The sequence below is a fragment of the Hyperolius riggenbachi genome, chromosome 6 (assembly GCF_040937935.1).
Source record: "Hyperolius riggenbachi isolate aHypRig1 chromosome 6, aHypRig1.pri, whole genome shotgun sequence".
Lineage (NCBI taxonomy): Eukaryota > Metazoa > Chordata > Amphibia > Anura > Hyperoliidae > Hyperolius > Hyperolius riggenbachi.
In genome coordinates this window covers 74362678-74384871 of record NC_090651.1, presented here as the reverse complement: position 1 = coordinate 74384871, position 22194 = coordinate 74362678, and the positions used below count along the sequence as shown (strand labels likewise).

The following is a 22194-nucleotide window of genomic DNA, read 5'->3' as shown; positions in this document are numbered from 1 at the left end:
GTTAAAGAGGTCTGGGAGGGGGGACCCCACGTCGTTTTTTTTTAATATTTCCCACACTCAGAACGAAGTAAGTAAAACTCTTCCCACTTGGGGGAATCTATGAAAATAAAACACTATTGTTACCTGTGCAAAAAAAACTGACATTTTCCGCATTTAAGACATTTTCGCCCTTGAAACTTAAAAATCGATTTTCTCAAAAACTATAAGGTCTTTTTGAAAAAAAAATTTTTCCTCTTATTCCTCCTGATCTCCTTAATATATTCTCCAAATTTGAGGCTCTTAGCATTTAAGGGGGCTTTGCTATTAACCCTTAAAGTCGGCGGCTTTTTTATATTATACGGAGCGTTACGGTTTAAGTTTAACGCGAAATTACGGTAGCGTTTAATGCGAAATTACGGCATGATACGACTGTAATGCGAAAATTACGCTTACGCGAAATTTCGCGAAATCCTTCTTCATTACGATTATGTACTTACGGCCATAATCGTAATTACGCGAAATTTCGCAAAATCGTAATTAGGTCATTACGCTCATCTCTAGTTCTCCTCTCATCACCAAACCGACAGTGAACGGCCCTAATTCATGTATAGGAGCCGTTCACACTTGTCAGCCTGCAACAGATCAGTGGGATCCATTGTGGTAAGTGGGGCAAACTTCTGTGCAGTTCAATATCCTGGAAGAGCAGATGCATTTCCCATTTTTTAAGACCATTTCGGTGTAATGTATGAGGGCCGGCGGCTGTAGAGACCAGTACTACCAGACTGAGTGTGTGTATGAGGGCCTGCAGCTGTAGAGACCAGTACTACCAGACTGAGTGTGTGTATGAGGGCCGGCGGCTGTAGAGACCAGTACTACCAGACTGAGTGTGTGTATGAGGGCCGGCGGCTGTAGAGACCAGTACTGCCAGACTGAGTGTGTGTATGAGGATTGGTGGCTGTAGAGACCAGTACTACCAGACTGAGTGTGTATGAGGGCAGGCGGCTGTAGAGACCAGTACTACCAGACTGAGTGTGTGTATGAGGGCTGGCAGCTGTAGAGACCAGTACTACCAGACTGAGTGTGTGTATGAGGGCCGGAGGCTGTCAAGACCAGTACTACCAGACTGAGTGTGTGTATGAGGGCCTGCAGCTGTAGAGACCAGTACTACCAGACTGAGTGTGTGTATGAGGGCCGGCGGCTGTAGAGACCAGTACTGCCAGACTGAGTGTGTGTATGAGGGCCGGCGGCTGTAGAGACCAGTACTGCCAGACTGAGTGTGTGTATGAGGATTGGTGGCTGTAGAGACCAGTACTACCAGACTGAGCATGTGCATGAGGGCCTGCAGCTGTAGAGACCAGTACTACCAGACTGAGTGTGTGTATGCAGCTGTAGAGACCAGTATTACCAGATTGAATGTGTGTATGAGGACCTGCAGCTGTAGAGACCAGTACTACCAGACTGAGTGTGTGTATGAGGGCCTGCAGCTGTAGAGACCAGTACTACCAGACTGAGTGTGTGTGAGGGCTGGCAGCTGTCGAGACCAGTACTACCAGACTGAGTGTGTGTGTGTATGAGGGCTGGCTGTAGAGGCCAGTACTACCAGACTGTGTGTGTGTGTGTGTGTGTGTGTGTGTGTGTGTGTGTGTGTGTGTGTATGAGGGCCTGCAGCTGTAGAGACCAGTACTACCAGACTGTGTGTGTGTGTGTGTGTGTGTATGAGGGCCTGCAGCTGTAGAGACCAGTACTACCAGACTGTGTGTGTGTGTGTGTGTGTGTGTGTGTGTGTGTGTGTGTGTGTGTGTGTGTGTGTGTGTGTGTATGTGTGTATGAGGGCCGGAGGCAGTAGAGACCAGTACTACCAGACTGAGTGTGTGTATGAGGGTTTGCATCTGTAGAGACCAGTACTAGAAGACTGAGTGTGATGTATGAGGGCCTGCAGCTGTAGAGACCAGTACTACCAGACTGAGTGTGTGTATGAGGGCCTGCAGCTGTAGAGACCAGTACTACCAGACTGTGTGTGTGTGTGAGGGACGGAGGCTGTAGAGACCACTACTACCAGACTGAGTGTATATATGAGGGCCTGCAGCTGTAGAGACCAGTACTACCAGACTGTGTGTGTGTGTGTGTGTGTGTGTGTGTGTGTGTGTGTGTGTGTATGAGGGCCGGAGGCTGTAGAGACCAGTACTACCAGACTGAGTGTGTGTTTGAGGGCTGGCAGCTGTAGAGACCAGTACTACCAGACTGTGTGTGTGTGTGTGTGTGTGTGTGTGTGTGTGTGTGTGTGTGTATGAGGGCCTGCAGCTGTAGAGACCAGTACTACCAGACTGAGTGTGTGTTTGAGGGCTGGCAGCTGTAGAGACCAGTACTACCAGACTGTGTGTGTGTGTGTGTGTGTGTGTGTGTGTGTGTGTGTGTGTGTGTGTGTGTGTGTGTATGAGGGCCTGCAGCTGTAGTGACCAGTACTACCAGACTGAGTGTGTGTTTGAGGGCTGGCAGCTGTAGAGACCAGTACTACCAGACTGAGTGTGTGTATGAGGGCCGGCAGCTGTAGAGACCAGTACTACCAGACTGAGTGTGTGTATGAGGGCCGGCAGCTGTAGAGACCAGTACTACCAGACTGAGTGTGTGTATGAGTGTGTGTATGAGGGCCTGCAGCTACCAGACTGAGTGTGTGTATGAGGGCCGGCAGCTGTAGAGACCAGTACTACCAGACTGAGTGTGTGTATGAGGGCCTGCAGCTGTAGAGACCAGTACTACCAGACTAAGTGTGTGTATGAGGGCCTGCAGCTGTAGAGACCAGTACTACCAGACTGAGTGTGTGTATGAGGGCCGGAGGCTGTAGAGACCAGTACTACCAGACTGAGTGTGTGTATGAGGGCCCGCGGCTGTAGAGACCAGAACTACCAGACTGAGTGTGTGTATGAGGGCCTGCAGCTGTAGAGACCAGTACTACCAGACTGAGTGTGTGTATGAGAGCCGGAGGCTGTAGAGACCAGTACTACCAGCCTGAGTGTGTGTATGAGGGCCGGAGGCTGTAGAGACCAGTTCTACCAGACTGAGTGTGTGTATGAGGATCGGTGGCTGTACAGACCAGTACTACCAGACTGAGTGTGTGTATGAGGATCGGTGGCTGTACAGACCAGTACTACCAGACTGAGTGTGTGTATGAGGGCCTGCAGCTGTAGAGATCAGTACTACCAGACTGAGTGTGTGTATGAGGGCCGGAGGCTGTAGAGACCAGTACTACCAGACTGAGTGTGTGTATGAGGGCCGGAGGCTCTAGAGACCAGTACTACCAGACTGAGTGTGTGTATGAGGGCCTGCAGCTGTAGAGATCAGTACTACCAGACTGAGTGTGTGTATGAGGGCTGGCAGCTGTAGAGACCAGTACTACCAGAGTGAGTGTGTGTATGAAGGCCTGCAGCTGTAGAGACCAGTACTAGCAGACTGAGTGTGTGTATGAGGGCCTGCAGCTGTAGAGACCAGTACTAGCACACTGAGTGTGTGTATGAGGGTTTGCATCTGTAGAGACCAGTACTACCAGACTGAGTGTGTGTATGAGGGCCGGCAGCTGTAGAGACCAGTACTACCAGACTGAGTGTGTGTATGAGGGCCGGCGACTGTAGAGACCAGTACTACCAGACTGAGTGTGATGTATGAGGGCCTGCAGCTGTAGAGACCAGTACTACCAGACTGATTGTGTGTTTGAGGGCTGGCAGCTGTAGAGACCAGTACTACCAGACTGAGTGTGTGTATGAGGGCCGGCAGCTGTAGAGACCAGTACTACCAGACTGAGTGTGTGTATGAGGGCCGGCGACTGTAGAGACCAGTACTACCAGACTGAGTGTGATGTATGAGGGCCTGCAGCTGTAGAGACCAGTACTACCAGACTGATTGTGTGTTTGAGGGCTGGCAGCTGTAGAGACCAGTACTACCAGACTGAGTGTGTGTATGAGGGCCGGCAGCTGTAGAGACCAGTACTACCAGATTGAGTGTGTGTATGAGGGTCTGCATCTGTAGAGACCAGTACTACCAGACTGAGTGTGTGTATGAGGAAGGCCTGCACCCCAGACGTTGAGCTCCTTGCCATAAACTGCAGGCCCCGGTACTCTCCGAAGGAATTCTCTTACTTTGTCCTCGTTGGGGTCTACATTCCACCCGATGCATGCTCCAAGTCCGCCCTGCATGTACTCAGTGACTGTATCTTGCGGTGGGAAACAGCCCTCCCAGAGGCCCTGTTCATCATCTTGGGCGACTTTAATAAGGCGAACCTTCGGCACGTGAGGCCCCTCTACAAGCAGCACATCACCTGCCCTACCAGGAACTGTAACACCCTGGATCACGGTCCACAAGAACGCCTACAAGGCCACCCAAGGAGCCCCCCTGGGAAACTCTGACCACAACACAGTACACCTGATCCCCTCCTATAGGAGGCGCCTAGAGACTTCAAAGCCCATCACCAAAACCGTTAAAAAATGGACTGCGGACGCCAAACTGCAGCTCCAGACTTGCTTTGAAACCACCGACTGGACGGCTCTGGAGGCACCTACCCTTGATGAATGGGCCGAGAATATCTCCTCCTACATCACCTTCTGCGAAGAAGCGTGTATCCCGTCCAAGTCCTTCAGGGTCTACCCCAACAACAAGCCCTGGTTCAACGACAGGCTTCGCCGACTTCAGAAACGCAAAGAGGAGGCGCACAGGTCTGGCTCCTTAGAGGAAATCAGAAAAGCTAGGCTCGCCCTGAAAAGAGAACTGCGATCGGCAAAGAGGGCCTACGCTGAGAAGCTGGGGCTCTGCCTTCAGTCCACCAACACACGGGAAGTATGGAAGGGCCTGAGAGCAGCCACGAACTTCATACCAACATCCCAAACGGTGACCCCAAGCCCTCGACTGGCGGAGGAGCTCAATGAGTTCTACTGCAGGTTCGAGCAACATTCTAACCAGCCCGTGGGCAAATCCGCATCGACCTCTGGCGTACTCGGCGCCCTGGCTCCTAGCGCTGTTCTGGAATCAGAGGTACTCCGGCACCTCCGGAAGCTGAACCCCAGGAAATCTTCCGGCCCGGACGGAGTGTCGTCTGTCTGCCTGCGAACCTGCGCCGATCAGCTAGCCCCTGTGCTCACCTCCTTATTTAAGCAGTCATTATCTGATGGTACAGTCCCCTCCTGTTTCAAGAGGTCTATAATTGTACCAGTCCCAAAAAAAACAGGCAGTTCCGAGCACAATAACTTCCGCCCAGTGGCCCTAACCTCTAACATCATGAAGCTCCTTGAGCGGCTGGTCCTTGCCCACCTGAAGAGGTCCACGGACGCCCTTTTAGACCCGCTCCAATTTGCATATAGGGCAAACAGATCCGTGGAGGATGCCATCAATGTCAGCGTGGCACACATCACTGAGCACTTAGACAGGCCGGCCTCCTATGCCAGGATCCTGTTCCTAGACTTTAGCTCAGCGTTCAACACGATCTGCCCTGACATCCTGATCACCAATCTGACACAGCTCGGAGTTGATCCCACTCTCCGAGCATGGATCAAGGACTTTCTGACAAATAGAACACAACAGGTCTAGCTTGGCAACTATTACTCCAGCATTCGAACCACCAATACTGGGGCTCCACAAGACTGTGTTCTGTCACCTCTACTGTTCTCCCTTTATACCAACAACTGCATCTCATCCGCTGACTCTGTGAAGGTCATCAAATTTGCAGATGACACCACCATTATTGGCCTAATTGGAAGCAACGGAGAGCATGAATACCGGAGCGAGGCTGAGAGAATATGCAACTGGTGCAGGGAGAACAACCTAGTTCTCAACACAGCAAAGACTGTTGAACTAGTTGTAGACTTTAGGAGGAACCCTCCCCCCCCCCCCCCTCCCGCCTGTCCTCATTGGAGGAACAGAAGTCTCTACGGTGTCATCGGTTCGGTTCCTCGGCACGACTATCACCAATAATCTGAAATGGGGGCAGAACACCACAAAAATTCAAAAGAAATCCCAGCAGAGGCTGTTCTTCCTGTGCCAACTGAAGAGATTTGGCATGCCACGGCAGCTGCTGGCCAACTTCTATACTGCCACCATAGAATCCATCCTCTGCTCCTCAGTCATTGTTTGGTACGCGGGCGCAACGGCCAGTGATAAACATAAACTGCAGAGGGTCATAGCTGATGCAGAGAGAATCATCGGGTCTCCTCTTCCACCTCTTGATCTCCTCCACTCCGCTAGATTGAGGAAGAGGGCCACCATGATCTCCCGTGACCCCTCTCACCCTGGCAGCCACTACTTCAAGCTCCTCCCGTTGGGCCGCCGCTTCAGGACTATACCATCCAAAACCACCAGGCGGAAGAACACCTTCCCCCAAGCCGTTCGGTCACTATACTCTGACCTTCCCCGGTCCGGCCTGCACTCGTAATTGCCGGGTCGGCAGCTGGTCCCCGTCGCTGCCTCCTCGGTTCTTATCCGGAAACGGGGGCCCTTTACTAGCGTCTACCGGCATCACTATCTGTATATCTGATTACTGCATTTCAAATTGTATGTGTTGTTGTATCTGTCTATGCCATGTGTACCACAAATAATTCCGATTATGGCTCTTGCTGTACTTGGCGAAATAAAAACTGATTCTGATGGCTGTACAGACCAGTACTACCAGACTGAGTGTGTGTATGAGGGCCTGCAGCTGTAGAGACCAGTACTACCAGACGGAGTGTGTGTATGAGGGCCTGCGGCTGTAGAGACCAGTACTACCAGACTGAGTGTGTGTATGAGGGCCTGCAGCTGTAGAGACCAGTACTACCAGACTGAGCGTGTGTATGAGGATTGGTGGCTGTAGAGACCAGTACTACCAGACTGAGTGTGTGTATGAGGACCGGCGGCTGTAGAGACCAGTACTAGCAGACTGAGTGTGTGTATGAGGGCCGGAGGCTGTAGAGACCAGTACTACCAGACTGAGTGTGTGTATGAGGGCCGGCGGCTGTAGAGACCGGTACTACCAGACTGAGTGTGTGTATGAGAATTGGCGGCTGTAGAGACCAGTACTACCAGACTGAGTGTGAGTATGAGGGCCGGAGGCTGTAGAGACCAGCACTAGCAGACTTCGTGTGTGTATGAGGGCTGGCAGCTGTAGAGACCAGCACTAGCAGACTTCGTGTGTGTATGAGGGCTGGCAGCTGTAGAGACCAGTACTACCAGACTGAGTGTGTGTATGAGGGCCTGCAGCTGTAGAGACCAGTACTACCAGACTGAGTGTGTGTATGAGGGCCTGCAGCTGTAGAGACCAGTACTACCAAACCGAGTGTGTGTATGAGAGCTGAAGGCTGTAGAGACCAGTACTACCAGACTGAGTTTGTGTATGAGGGCCTGCAGCTGTAGAGACCAGTACTAGCAGACTAAGTGTGTGTATGAGGGCCGGCGGCTGTAGAGACCAATACTACCAGACTAAGCGTGCGTATGAGGATTGGTGGCTGTAGAGACCAGTACTACCAGACTGAGTGTGTGTATGAGGGATTGCAGCTGTAGAGACCAGTACTACCAGACTGAGTGTGTGTATGAGGGCCGGCGGCTGTAGAGACCAGTACTACCAGACTGAGCGTGTGTATGAGGATTGGTGGCTGTAGAGACCAGTACTACCAGACTGAGTGTGTGTATGAGGGCCTGCAGCTGTAGAGACCAGTACTACCAGACTGAGTGTGTGTATGAGGGCCTGCAGCTGTAGAGACCAGTACTACCAGACTGAGTGTGTGTATGAGGGCTGGCAGCTGTAGAGATCAGTACTACCAGACTAAGTGTGTGAATCAGGGCCAGCAGCTGTAGAGACCAGTACTACCAGACTAAGTGTGTGTATGAGGGCAGGCGGCTGTAGAGACCAGTACTACCAGACTGAGTGTCTGTATGAGGGCCTGCAGCTGTAGAGTCCGGTACTACCAGACTGAGTGTGTGTATGAGGGCCTGCAGCTGTAGAGACCAGTACTACCAGACCGAGTGTGTGTATGAGGATTGGTGGCTGTACAGACCAGTACTACCAGACTGAGCGTGTGTATGAGGGCCGGCGGCTGTAGAGACCAGTACTACCAGACTGAGTGTGTGTATGAGGATCGGTGGCTGTACAGACCAGTACTATCAGACTGAGTGTGTGTATGAGGGCCTGCAGCTGTAGAGACCAGTACTACCAGACTGAGCGTGTGTATGAGGTCCGGCGGCTGTAGAGACCAGTACTACCAGACTGAGCGTGTATATGAGGGCCGGCGGCTGTAGAGACCAGTACTACCAGACTGAGTGTGTGTATGAGGGCCGGAGGCTGTAGAGACCAGTACTACCAGACTGAGTGTGTGTATGAGGGCCGGCGGCTGTAGAGACCAGTACTACCAGACTGAGCGTGTGTATGAGAATTGGCGGCTGTAGAGACCAGTACTACCAGACTGAGCGTGTGTATGAGGATTGGTGGCTGTAGAGACCAGTACTACCAGACTGAGCGTGTGTATGAGGATTGGTAGCTGTAGAGACCCAGTACTACCAGACTGAGTGTGTGTATGAGGGCCGGAGGCTGTAGAGATCAGTACTACCAGACTGAGTGTGTGTATGAGGGCCTGTAGCTGTAGAGACCAGTACTAGCAGACTGAGTGTGTGTATGAGGGCCGGCGGCTGTAGAGACCAATACTACCAGACTAAGCGTGCGTATGAGGATTGGTGGCTGTAGAGACCAGTACTACCAGACTGAATGTGTGTATGAGGGCCTGCAGCTGTAGAGACCAGTACTACCAGACTGAGCGTGTGTATGAGGTCCAGCGGCTGTAGAGACCGGTACTACCAGACTGAGTGTGTGTATGATTGGTGGCTGTAGAGACCAGTACTACCAGACTGAGTGTGTGTATGAGAATTGGCGGCTGTAGAGACCAGTACTACCAGACTGAGCGTGTGTATGAGGGCAGGCGGCTGTAGAGACCAGTACTACCAGACTGAGAGTGTGTATGAGGATTGGTGGCTGTACAGACCAGTACTACCAGACTGAGCGTGTGTATGAGGTCCGGCGGCTGTAGAGACCGGTACTACCAGACTGAGTGTGTGTATGAGGATGGGTGGCTGTACAGACCAGTACTACCAGACTGAGTGTGTGTATGAGAATTGGCGGCTGTAGAGACCAGTACTACCAGACTGAGCGTGTGTATGAGGTTCAGCGGCTGTAGAGACCGGTACTACCAGACTGAGCGTGTGTATGAGGGCAGGCGGCTGTAGAGACCAGTACTACCAGACTGAGAGTGTGTATGAGGATTGGCGGCTGTAGAGACCAGTACTACCAGACTGAGCGTGTGTATGAGGGCCTGCAGCTGTACAGACCAGTACTACCAGACTGAGCGTGTGTATGAGAATTGGCGGCTGTAGAGACCAGTACTACCAGACTGAGTGTGTGTATGAGGGCCTGCAGCTGTAGAGACCAGTACTACCAGACTGAGCGTGTGTATGAGGTTCAGCGGCTGTAGAGACCGGTACTACCAGACTGAGTGTGTGTATGATTGGTGGCTGTAGAGACCAGTACTACCAGACTGAGCGTGTGTATGAGGGCCGGCAGCTGTAGAGACCAATACTACCAGACTGAGTGTGTGTATGAGGGTCGGCGGCTGTAAAGAGCAGTACTAGCAGTGCTGATTTCCTGTTATACAGTGTAGAGTAACTGACTGATGCAGCAGGGAGAGTGGGAGCCCCCTGTAATGGATGCAGCATCTGTGCAGTCCAGGGAACTCAGCCACAGAGATCTCCTAGAGAAATATAAGAAGCTTTTTGGTAGTTTCACCCTCTGGCTCCTCCAAACAAAGAGATATCAGTTTACTTGGCTGGAATTCCCATTCAGAGAGAGTGACTTTCTCATACTTGTCTGCATTGTTCTTACTCCATCATTAACAGTGTTTTGGATACGTTAGCATTAAAATAAAGAATACTCTGCCTGAATGAAATAACAGGTCTGAGTAATCTATAACATGCTTGTAATATAGCAGCGCTGCATAAATACAGGAAACAGATAATAATAATAATAGTGATGTGATTTGTTAGAGGTACTATATGCCGGTAACATGTATAACCATGTGTGACAATGATAGCAGTCAGCAGATTTCACGTGTGAATATTCTGATGCAGACTCTCAGCACCCCAGCTGGGGGGTAATGCAGACAGGATGTGGGGTGAAGAATATTACAGGACTCTGGGGGTCAGCAGCTAATAATAGGGTCTGTCCTCATTCTGGCAGGAAATCGTTAAGACGCAAAGTTTCCGGGAACTATCCGATCTGGGAATCGTCAGCATCCTGCAGAGCGACCGCCTCTCCCTGGACGAGGGCCCGCTGATTCAGGCGGTCCGGGAATGGGCCCGAGTCAACTCTGTGAGTGTGAACACCATACAAGCTTCCTGTGACATGAATGATCACTTCCAGCTTCCATCCTGAGCTCTGCACACACACTGATGTCACAAGGATCAACTTAAAGTGGATCTGAACTCAGAACTTCTTCTCTGCTCTAAAAGATACGCAACAGCATATTAACCTTTAAAGAAAAACATTATTTGTATCAGCTGATACAAATCCTGCATTCAATCAGCAGTGTGTCTACTTCCCGCCTTCATGGAAGCAAACATATTGTTAACATCCTGTGTTTACAAAGTAGCTGCTATGCCGTGGCAGAAGAGATTCCTGAGCCGACACAGCTGAGAGATCAAATTACAGTGGTGATTAGACACATACTGTATGAGGGGGCATTAGACAGGTGAAAGTCTCGAAATAAATACAGGGTACATTTCTCTATGTTTCCCTTCTGTCCACTTTAAAGGACAACTGAACTGAGAAGAATGTGGAGGCTGACATATGTATTTCCTTTTAAACAATACCAGTTGCCTAGCAGTCCTGCTGATCTATTTGGCTGCAGTAGTGTCTGAGTAACACCAGAAACAAGCATGTGGCTAATCTTGTCAGATCTGACAATCGTGAGAAACGCCCGATATGCTGCATGCTTGTTCAGGGTCTATGGCTAAAAGTATTTAAGGCAGAGGATCAGCAGGGCAGCCAGGAAACTGTTATTGCGTAAAAGGAAATTAATATGGCGGCCTCCATATCCCTCTTGCTTCAGTTGTCCTTTAAAGCTAAGTACCTACGGAAAGATAGATCATGGAAATCGAACGACGAACAATCATTCCAAAATCTATCTTTTAAGAGCTTAAGCGACGTCGTGTGAATGGCAAACGTTGTGCTACTGATTGGATAGTTAAAAGATGGGGGAAGTTCCATAGACTTTAGCAGAAACATCGTTTAATGATCTGTACACACAGGTGTCATGGAAAGATCATTTCTGATGTGATCAGTAATAACGGTCTTTCAAAAAAAAAAAGCAAGCATTGCCATACTTAGTCCATGTTTTACTGTCATTTGAAGGTTTTTTTGTGTAACGATAGTTGCACGATGTTGGCAGGAACAATCGTTCGTCTGTCAAAATGACAGACGAAATCTTGCCATGGGTATGGACCTTAACTCCAACTGTGCAACAAATCTCAGATTATAAGGCAAGGTACCAACATCAACAGGATCCTTTGCATTCATGATCTATTTAGTAGTATTATGTCTGTGCATGCTCTAAGGCCGGATCCACACTCTAAATGCTTTTGTGAGCACTTGTGTTTGATTAGCGCTTGCTGAGCACTTGTTAAAAAAATCACTCCCATTCACTTCTAATTTAAATTTGCGGTACAAAATCGTGTAAAAAACGCCGCAATTGCGTACACGGAAAAAACATGCAATCGGGGTGATTTTTACTCAATTTTTATGACAGTGGGAGAGATTTATTTAACAAGCTCTCAGCAAGTGCTAATCAAATGCAATCGCTCGCAAAAGCGCTTATAGTGTGGATCCGGCCTAAAGGTTTAATTTATTCCTAAGAGGAAGCGATCTTAAGGTGCCCACTAATGACACAACCTTGATTGTACAATTTTACCACTTTTAGGTGATATAAGGGACACCCTAAACTAAAGTATCCATTCAATGTATATTCACTCTGTTTTCCCTTTTACTGTGTAGATTTCATTCAAGATTGTATTAATAATGGGCACCTTAAGATTGCCGCTCTGATACAGTGGCTAGTTTTTGTTTTTCCCACATATGAGGCTTAAGGTGTCCACTAATGGTACAATTATTAGCAAACAGTCGCCCAAATGGACGATCATATAAATGCGATTTGTCAGAAAATATAAATCAACTGTGAACAATTCTACAGTAATGGTGATCTGAAAAACATTTTTTATAATTTGTTGTGATGAAGAGCAAATACAGATGGCAACTCTCATGTCACAGAGACCACACAGCTCTGTCCAGCAAGGTGACACAACAATGTGCTCTTGTTATTTCGGTATTTAGAACATGGCCACTTCATTACATCAAATATAGGAAAGATCAGTTCAGGATTTCTTAAAGGAAATCTTAAGGAAAAAAGTTGCGATTTACTTATCTGGGGTTTCTTGCAGCTACTACTCTTCAGGTCCTGCAAGTCCACTGCGTTATCAGTACCACAAGCACTGTCCCAGACACGTTTTTCCTTGATTGCGCTCCTGTGGCCGTCACCATTCTGCGCATGCACAGTTCGTAAACATTGCAACTGCGCATGTGCAGGATGCTCCTGTAGTGCGATTGAGGAGGCTCGTGACCAGAGCTACGCATGGGCAGTAGTCCCCAACTGAGCTAGTTGTGGACTTTAGTTGTGGGCACAGCTACACAACAGTGCAGGCCAAGAGGACAGCGAGGGACCTGATAGACTGCAGGGGGCTAGACGGAGTCCCAGCTAAGTAAAATCTAAACTTATTTCATTCCCTTAAGATTTCCTTTTATGCACCATTTTAACCCAATAACGATGCTTTGACCCTCAGGTGCCAGTTCAGGTCCAAGTGCTGTACAGACATGTCCCCTTAGCCTTGAGGCTAGCGAGGTGTTCTGTTGCTATGTAGGAGGGATTTTGGGGTGGTCATGCATCTCTAGGAGGGATGAGCCCCTTCTAAATAGCTGCGGCGGGTACCTGGAAACTCTAACACCCAGCTAATTACAAGATGTGATATTCCTGCACATACCAGGCATGGAGTAACCGCATTCCTTTTTACTCAACGCTAGCAATTATACATGAATCAGTGCTAACATACATTGCCCATAAAACTGATTCACAACATAAACTGCACTTCATAAGTCTGTTTCTTATAATAGCTGTATGTTTGGTTAGACATTGTATTGGACTGCATTTGTCACATTTATGTTGTTTAGCACCTCTTTATTATACACCCATATTTGCTTGTTATATTGTACAGCAGCACAGAAAATACTGGCACTATATAAATTCATGATAGTAATAATAATGCTGTTTCTGCTGCAGGTAGTGCTGGATGTGCCAGTATCGGAGGTGGCGCAGGATGCGGTACGGGAGCTCCGCCTCTTTCTGCTGTCACCAGAGGAGTTGACCGCTCTTGAAAGAGAAAACACAAAAGATGAGCTTATCCCAGTAAGGCACAGTATGCTCTGCTGCCCTCTAGTGGCAGAGCAAGTTCATGTCCCAGCATTATCAGGCAGCCACAAGGTGTTTGCTGGGATTTGTAATGCCTTCATCACTGGAGGGTTTAAAATTCTCTGACTTGGCCACTCTGACTCCATTTTTGATTTGTCTTTTTTTCCTCCATGTTTTCAGGAAATCCAGATCGCCCAGTCTTGGAAATTCCATGCCCTGAAAAAAGCCATTGACTCACCTCACCTATTCCGCCGCAGGAAAGGAACCTTGCCTAGAGACCATCACCGCTACCTAGACCCGCCACCTAAGTGACCAGACGTACTGTTGACAGTGGCCTGATCTGTGGACACTCCCAGCCAGCTACTTCATAAATTATTTTGTAGAGATTTTTATATACATTATTTTACTTTTAAGGGAAAAAGATTATTTTTTCCTTGCATTTTTCATACTTTAGATTGTACTCTGCACAAAAATCACACAAGAAAGGATGCTGAAGAATTCTAAAGCAAAATATTTATAACCAGAGCCGAATTTGGGCCACAAAGCCCGGGCCTTGGGCTGCTACTGTACAAAGGGGCGGGTGGACATGGGTTCTTGCATAGGCTGTAAATGGAATAGCATGGCTGCAAATGGGATGCAAAACATGGAAGAGGGTACTGCTTCCAAAGTTAGCTTTATATGAAAGAGAAGGGCTGCAGTACATGTATATTATATATGGAAGGGGGCTGCTTATAGAAAGGGGAGGGGGCTGCTACACATGGAAAGGGAGCAACAAGAAAGTTGGCCTAGGGGCAGGGAAAATATACATATGACCAACATTGTAACATTCTTAGTTCCTTTTTTTTTACGTTCTATTTCTACAAATAAAACATTTTTTAACTGCTCAGTGTAATTGTTTGTTTGAAATCGTTCTCTGCCAAATTTCTGTTGTCCCCAGGACACTGGCTGAAATTCTCTAGCAGGCTGAGAGTGGTAGTGCCTGCACCCAGCGCCGTAACCATGGCCCAGCATAGAGCACGCAGATGCCTAGAGGAAGTAGAGACCCGATACAGCACGAGCCTACACAAATATAACAGCGCTCCCTGCACTTACTGTGCAGATCAGGGAGGAGTGGGAGTTTCTGTCAAAGGAGGGGATGGCAAAGGGGTTGGTAGTGTCAGAGGGGTTGTGTCATGATAATTTTACTGGGAGGCCATATTTATTTCCTTTGAATAATACTATTTGCCTGGCTCTTTGGCTGCAGTCATGTTTGAATCACACACCTGAAGCTCACATGCAGCTCATCTTGTCAGATCTTTGTCAAAAATATCTGATCTGCATGCTTGTTCACGGTCTAGTATTAAAGGCAGAGGATCAGCAGGACTGCCAGGCAACTGGTATTGTTTAAATTTAAATGTCAACCTCCATCTCTCTCTCACATCAGGTTTCCATAAGAAAGAGAAATGCAGTGAAAGACGATGACTAGTGTGGCCCAAGAACAGGGCATCTCCCATCATAATGTGATTATACTTTGCACACGTGTCAGCAGCATTATTTATTAATGTCACCAGGACTATTCAGTGTCCCCCAGATAGGTGGTGAGGGGCATTTACTCTGTGACCTCCAGACAGCTGGCTGAGGAGGAGGGGGCTCCATCTGTGACCACACAGCCTTCTCATATCGTATTCCTGTCACTGGCCTTGTCTATAGTGTCACAAGCACCTCCCGCCTCAGTGACATCACTTGTTTCCATAGTATTTTATGTACAGGTAGACCCCGACCTTCGAACGCCCGACTTACGAACTACCTGCCAATACGAACGGCATGAATTCTCTGTTTCCATAGGAACAAGTCCAAAAAAAAATTCAAATTGGACTTGTAGTTTTTGAGACAATTGATTTTAAAAAATTCAAAGAAAAAATGGCTTTTAAACTTGTATAAGCAGCTACAGAGGGCAGAGGGGGACACTGGAGGCACGGGGGGGGGGCACAGAGGAGGTTCAGGGGACAGAGATGGCACAATGTTCTGACTTAAGAATAGATTCAGGTTAAGGACTAACCTACAGTCCCTATCTTGATCGTTAACCGGGGTCTACCTGTACAGTGAATCTAAAGCCAGCTCTGTATGTGCAGCATATTTGCGAATATCGGCTGAGTCCGCAGAAGCCAATAATCCTGTCTGATGCAGTGACCAATCAGGATACATTCACAGCAGCCTTTGTGTTGCGTTCCCTGTAACAGCAGGAATGCAGTGCTGCACGTTATACTTGTGTTGCGCTGGATACAGTAAAGCATACAGTCAATGAAAAGTATGCTTCACTTTTACTCTTATTATGCGGGTTTTGCGGTTACAATGCATGCAGTGCGTTATAATGCCATTCACCGCTATACTGCAATGCACCTGCCGCACTGTGAACATTGATATAGGGGTTGCGTGGCCATGCGTCACGCTGCGCTGCGTTAGAAAGTGGCCGTTATGCTGCAATGCATCTCTGTGACTGTAGCCTAAGGGCAAGTAATACGTTTTTTTCCCCAAAGTTCTCATCAGAAACATACATTTCACATAAAAGCGGAACAGAGACAAGCAGATAAATGGACATGTCGATGGATTTGATGTTATCTATAGAATCCGTTCAGACATGTCCGTTAATAACTTTTCCACTGCGGTGGTGGAATGCAAAGTCCAGTCTTGTGCAACTCTTCTAAACGCCCCATATTCTACAACATGAGTCCATAGATATAGACAGGGTCGGTTCTAGACTTTTTGGCTGCCTGGGGCAAACACCCCCCCCCCTCGATTTGGAATGATTGCACAGCACCCGACAATTTACTCTGCTTCATTTGATGTTCTCACATGACATGCTGCAGCTCAACACAACAGCACACTGGCTGTGAATCTGTGACAAACGAACTGCTCATCCTCAGCCACTCCATTCCTCCTCAGGAAGGTACACACAGTACAAAAATGCTGCCCCTGAAATCTCTGCGCCTGATGCAAATGTTTTACCTTGCTTCATGAGAGAACCGGCCCTGGAAAAGGACTACATCCGTTCTCCCTAGTTCTTTTAACGAAAATCAGACATGACAAAAGTATACAAAATCCATCATCAGATCCCTCCCAATGAGGCCTTCCTTGCTGTCCACTGTCGCTTCACATGCTACCAAGGACACCGACGGATACAGAAAATGTATATCGCTGCATCAAAACACGTTGTCAATCCAGCATAGTGCGCACCGAGCCATTGTCACCGTTTTTTTCACTCTTTCAGTAGAATACCACTGCAGCAATTCGTAAACAAAAACCTGCTTTAAAAAAAAATTGCATCAAGTACGTACAGATTCTAAAGTATTTTTAGCTCTGTCTGAAACGAGAGGCAGTTAAAAATGTCACACGTAGGCCACTAATAATTGTGTCACCATGCTGCCCTGACATTTACAGACAACACAGGACAGTCCTCCTGCAGTGGGGATCCCCTCCTGACTTTCAGGGGAAGCCCAGGAACAGTAACAGGAAACCCTAACCCCCCCCCCCCCCCCCCCCCCCTTTCTCCCTGTCAGGAATGCAGAGACTTTGCTCCAGCTGTCTCCAGGCCAAGGAGCAGACCGTTACACCATGCTGAGGGGGGGACTGGGCCATGAGTGCTACAGTATATCACATCGTCACTGGAGAGGGAGCTGGCTGCGATATTTCTGTGACAGAGTCTTAAGGGGGCCATACACTTATAGATGGCCACCAGATTCAACCATCAGATTCCTTGTCAGATTAAATCTGCCACAAACTAGGAACAGATTTTCAATAGATTTCAGTATGAAATCTGACAGCAGTGTTGCACTGTTCTATCCAGTGCAATGCTATGGGTGTCGATCTGCTGCCTCTCTCAACCCTTTACCGATCGCCCTATATTTTCCGTCTGGACCCAAGAATATATTCGACCGATATTGTCTGAAAATTCATTGAGCGATGGACTGAGCCGCCTGCTGCATCGATTTCTAGTAGAGATGGTCGGAAATGCAGATCTCAAAGGAATTATGAATTCTAATAATTGTCTTTCCGGTTTCTGCGGAAATCAGAATTTCTGATTTCACGCTTTCTGATTTAGGTGTAATGTTTCAGGGTTTTTTGTATTTTTGCGGATATACGCTATTATGCATAATCCGCATTGCCGATTGGCAACCGTGGTACACCTCTGCATTCTCTGATTGGCCTAATACTTTCAAGTCTTGTGATTGGCCTAAAGTTTCCAAGTCTAAGTAAAGCAGTATTTCTGTGAAATGACGATTTCCGCATACCGGTTTCTGCTCTGGAAAGCCAATTTCCGATCGGAATTCCGGAAAAGTTCAGAAGCTCATTCCTAATTTCTAGCCAATTTGATCAGGGTGAATTGACTGGATATCAACAGTAGAAATCGCCAAGGGTAGCAGAGACAATCTATACAATACATGTCAAACTCTGGCCTGTGGGCCAAATCTGGTCCACAAAGCCATCAAATGTGGCCCCCAAGTTGTTACCCCACTTTGCATTATGTTTGGCCCTAGACTACCAGGGAAGCTATATTAGAAGTGAAGCCTTAGGTCACGAGGAAGAGGGAAAGCACTAGACATCAGGGACTGTAAAGAGGAGGCATTAGCCACCAGGGAAATGTATAAGGGAGAGAAGGGGGCCATTAGACACCAGGGAACTGTATAGAGGATTCTCAACGTGTGGTACGCATACCCCAAGGGGTACTTCTGATGGTTCCAGGGGGTTCTCGGGCTTGATGTATTTACCCAAAAATAAGAAATTTCGAGTTTTAGAAAATGATAAATCTTATTTAAACACCACCAAATTAGTATTTTACAACGACAACAAATAACATTTGTAAAGCGCATTTCTCCCGTGGGACTCAAAGCGCATAAGCATGGCTCCGACCATCGTGATACAGAGGAAGAATTTTATAAATCTGGAAATGCCAGGCTAAACAGGTGGCTTTGCAGTCTGGATTTGAATAGCTCCAGGGATGGTGCTGTCTTTACTGGTTGTGGCAGGGAGTTCCAAAGAGTAGGGGCAGCATGACAGAAGGCTCTATCTCCAGATTTTTTGAGGTGCACTCTGGGAGTGACCAAGTTTATAGAACTTGCTGATCTGAGGTTGTGATAGGTGTGGTGCAGCTTCAGCAGGTCCTTCATGTATCCAGGGCCCAGATTGTGCAGGGATTTGAATGTCAGCAGTCCAATCTTGAAGAGTATTCTCCATTCTACTGGTAGCCAGTGCAGTGAGCGAAGGATCGGTGTAATGTGACAGTGGCGAGGCTGGTTTGTTAGCAATCTGGCAGCAGCATTCTGCACTAATTGCAGGCGACGCAGGTCCTTTTTGGGGAGGCCAGCATAAAGGGCATTGCAGTAGTCCAGCCGTGATGTGATGAAGGCGTGGACTAGGGTTGGAAGATCCTCTGGGGGAATCAGATGTTTAATCTTTGCAATGTTCTTCAGGTGAAAGAAGGAAGATTTAACTACAGATGAAATTTGGTTTCTGAAACTCAATTCCCCATCGATTAGTACTCCAAGGCTGCGCACAAGGTTGGAGCTGTTTATGTCTGAATTCCCAATCCTGATTGGTGTTGCTTTAGGATAGAGCTGTTTTGATGGCGAGTGTTGGCTTTGGACAAACAGGACCTCAGTTTTGTCGGCATTGAGGAATTAAAAGCAATAGTAAATGCTTGGAAATTGTTTAAAACCAATTATCATGTACTACAATTAAAAATATATTCCTCAAGGGGTAGTTGTGATGTTTACTATGCTAGGGGGTACTTGGTGAGTACATCGTTTTAAAAGGGGTACATACCAATAACATTTTGAGAAACACTGGTATAGGTGATAAAGGACCACTAAACACCAGGAAACTGAAAGTCGAGGGAGGGAACCACTAGCCACCACGGAACTGTATAGGTTAGGGAAGACAACTAAACACCAGAGAACTGTATAGGGAATGGAGGACCACTAAACGCCAGGAAACTGTAAGAGGAGGGAGGACCGCTAGACACCAGGGAACTGTATAGGGGAAAGAACAGCTGTCTGATCAAATGTTCTCCTCCCCTCCAGTCTTGCTGCTGTGTTCACTATCAGTGGTGACTGGTGATACTGAGAATGTTTGTCAATTTAATTGGTGAACAGGTCTGGTCTGCTGCTTTTAAATAAAAAGAGCAGGAGATAATATTATGAACTTTTATAAATATGTGTTGAACAAAAATATGGTGATACCTGTTTATCACTAAGAAGCTTCATAAGCAGACTTTTTCACAATTCACTTGCGCCATTTGTAAAGCTGCAGAGTGAATATCAGAGCATTCATTAGCAGATTACCAGGCAAATTATCCCTAATTAAGGTGAATCAAAAGTATAAATAAAATGTATTCCATCAGGAAGTCCCATCGGAATATTTTGTCTAATATTTTAGACATAATAACCTATTAAACAACCTGTGTGTGGTATAAATAACTGTTAGCAGCTATTAGGAAGGAACATGTGACTGCTCTGTGTGATGTAAATACACTCCTCAGAGAACATGTCTCTCGGGACGACGCATCATGGAGTCTTCACAGGACTTCCTGCCACCATCTTGTTCCATTTACAACTCCCTGATAAGAGCCCTGGGATGGAAACTTCTAAAATTAACATCACACTGAGCCACAGAGAGCGAGCAGCTTAGAATGCCGCTAATCTGCATCTGGTACAGATCAACCTTTCCAAAAATGACCTTTCTTTGAAACATTTTAATGTAAGTACCAGTATTCATATAGCACTGTTAAACTGCCAATAACACCCTAAAAATGAGCACGTAAATCCACAGCTACATAAAAACATGCACACTAGGAGCACACTGGACGGTGCAGAAAACCGTGCGCTTTTGTATGCATTTCGCATTTGCGTTTGGGGTATGTGCGATATAATAAATGGGAAGCGATCGCTGTACTTTACATGGTGTCGTCGGGGATCTTAAAGGAGAACTGTAGTGAAAGGTATATGGAGGCTGCCATATTGATTTCCTTTTAAGCAAAACCAGTTGCCTGGCAGCCCTGCTGAGCTATTTGCCTGCAGTAGTGTGAATCACACCAGAGACGAGCATGAAGCTAATCTTGTCAGATCTGACAATAATGTCAGAAACACCTGATCTGCTGCATGCTTGTTCAGGTTAAAGGGCTAAAGGTATTAGAGGCAGAGGATTTGCAGGTTAGCCAGATAAATATGGCAGCCTCCATATACCTCTCACTACAGTTCTCTTTTAAAGATCCGATCATGATGGGCGTGTATTGTCACTCAAAAAATTGCCAGTCGGGAAAATCGTGACATGGGTACACAGCTTGACTGTCTTTCAGAAGAGCTCACAATCTAATCCTACTATAGTCTAACGCAGGCCATACACATATTGATTTGCCCTGGGAATCTATACCAAAGCATGCCACATCGATCATAATTTAGATCCACTCTTTGCAAACATGTTGTCAACATTATCGATGTGACAGTTTTGATCATTCGGGGGCGGCGGAGGAGCAGCGGCAGATTGGCTTTAGGTGGCGTTAGGGTGAATCAATCCTACTGGATAGTGTACTGGTTAAAGGCTCTGTCTCTGACACAGGAGACCTGGGTTCGAATCTTGGCTCTTCCTGCTCAGTAAGCCAGCACCTATTCAGTAGGAGACCTTAGGCAAGACTCCCTAGCACTAAAACTGCCCATAGAGCACATCCTAGTGGTTGCAGCTCTGGCGCTTTGAGTCCACCAGACTGTGTCTTGTTTACTGATGGCGGGGGAGTTTGCTGTCCTTTCTCTCTCTCTCTGTCCTCTCACTCTCTCGGAATGCAGATACAGAAGACTTTAGTTGCAACGATTTGTACATGTAAAGTTGTCTTCACATAAAAAAAAGAAATATAATGCACTGTTTTTGTTATTTCTTGTTACCGGGATGTTACAGTTTTATATAAACTGTTGTAACTAGTTGGAAACAAATGAGTAAAAGCACATCTAAGAAAAAAACATTGATTATACTATATTTAAATCCAGAGTTGTCCGAAAGTAAATCATTTATCCCGTTTTCTCATGTATAACACCTGATTCAACTTACAACCAAGCTACCAGAACGTACCGTTCTGTTTGTAAGTAGGGGACCGGCTGTATTTTAACAGGACATTGGATGTAGACTTTGCAGGGCTGTCTGTGTGGCCATACATGGTTCAATTTTTTCATCCAATCTCACCATTTCTATGTAGTATAAGGGTAAATTAAGTGAATATACTGAAAGGATAATTTAGGCAGTTCCCTTATATTACATAGAATTGGTAAGATTGGATGAAAAAATTGTACCATGTATGGCCACCATTAGGGCTCTTTCCAACTTGCTGTGATTCACTCAAAAAAGCAGATCGCAGCTAATCTCCCAATTGCAAAAGTAAATCGCGCTGCTCCTTTTCCATCCGCGAGATTTGTTTTTGCCTGAATCACTTTCGCTGGCCTGCTCAATTTTCAATGTGATCATGCTTTGACAGTTTTCAGTGAGTGGAAAAAGCAGGTTGCGCGATAGGGCTTGCAAGTGAAAAAGCAGCCTTTTAGGACTTTAACTGTGGCCTTACAAAAAACATAATGTAGGTACATGATGCCACCTTGTGGTGATAACTCAATAATACAAGTAGTAAATGGAACTTGGATTTAATACAGAAATATAAAGGCTGATCTACCTCTTTTTTTTCCAGAACTGA

General features: G+C 47.1%; 1 protein-coding gene across 4 annotated transcripts in view; it reads left to right on the top strand.

The window, feature by feature from the left end:
• BTBD19 (BTB domain containing 19) overlaps window positions 1-14376 on the top strand; it is a 105016-nt gene extending 90640 nt beyond the window's left edge. For 3 of the 4 annotated variants that reach the window (XM_068239522.1, XM_068239523.1, XM_068239525.1), the window contains exons 6-8: window positions 10214-10345; window positions 13362-13487; window positions 13671-14376. In XM_068239522.1, coding sequence (XP_068095623.1) covers window positions 10214-10345; window positions 13362-13487; window positions 13671-13802 — 390 coding nt within the window. In that variant the 3' untranslated portion in view covers window positions 13803-14376. The remainder of the gene's footprint in view (window positions 1-10213; window positions 10346-13361; window positions 13488-13670) is intronic. The other variant, XM_068239524.1, reaches the window with a different exon arrangement.
• The last annotated feature ends 7818 nt before the right edge of the window (window positions 14377-22194 follow it).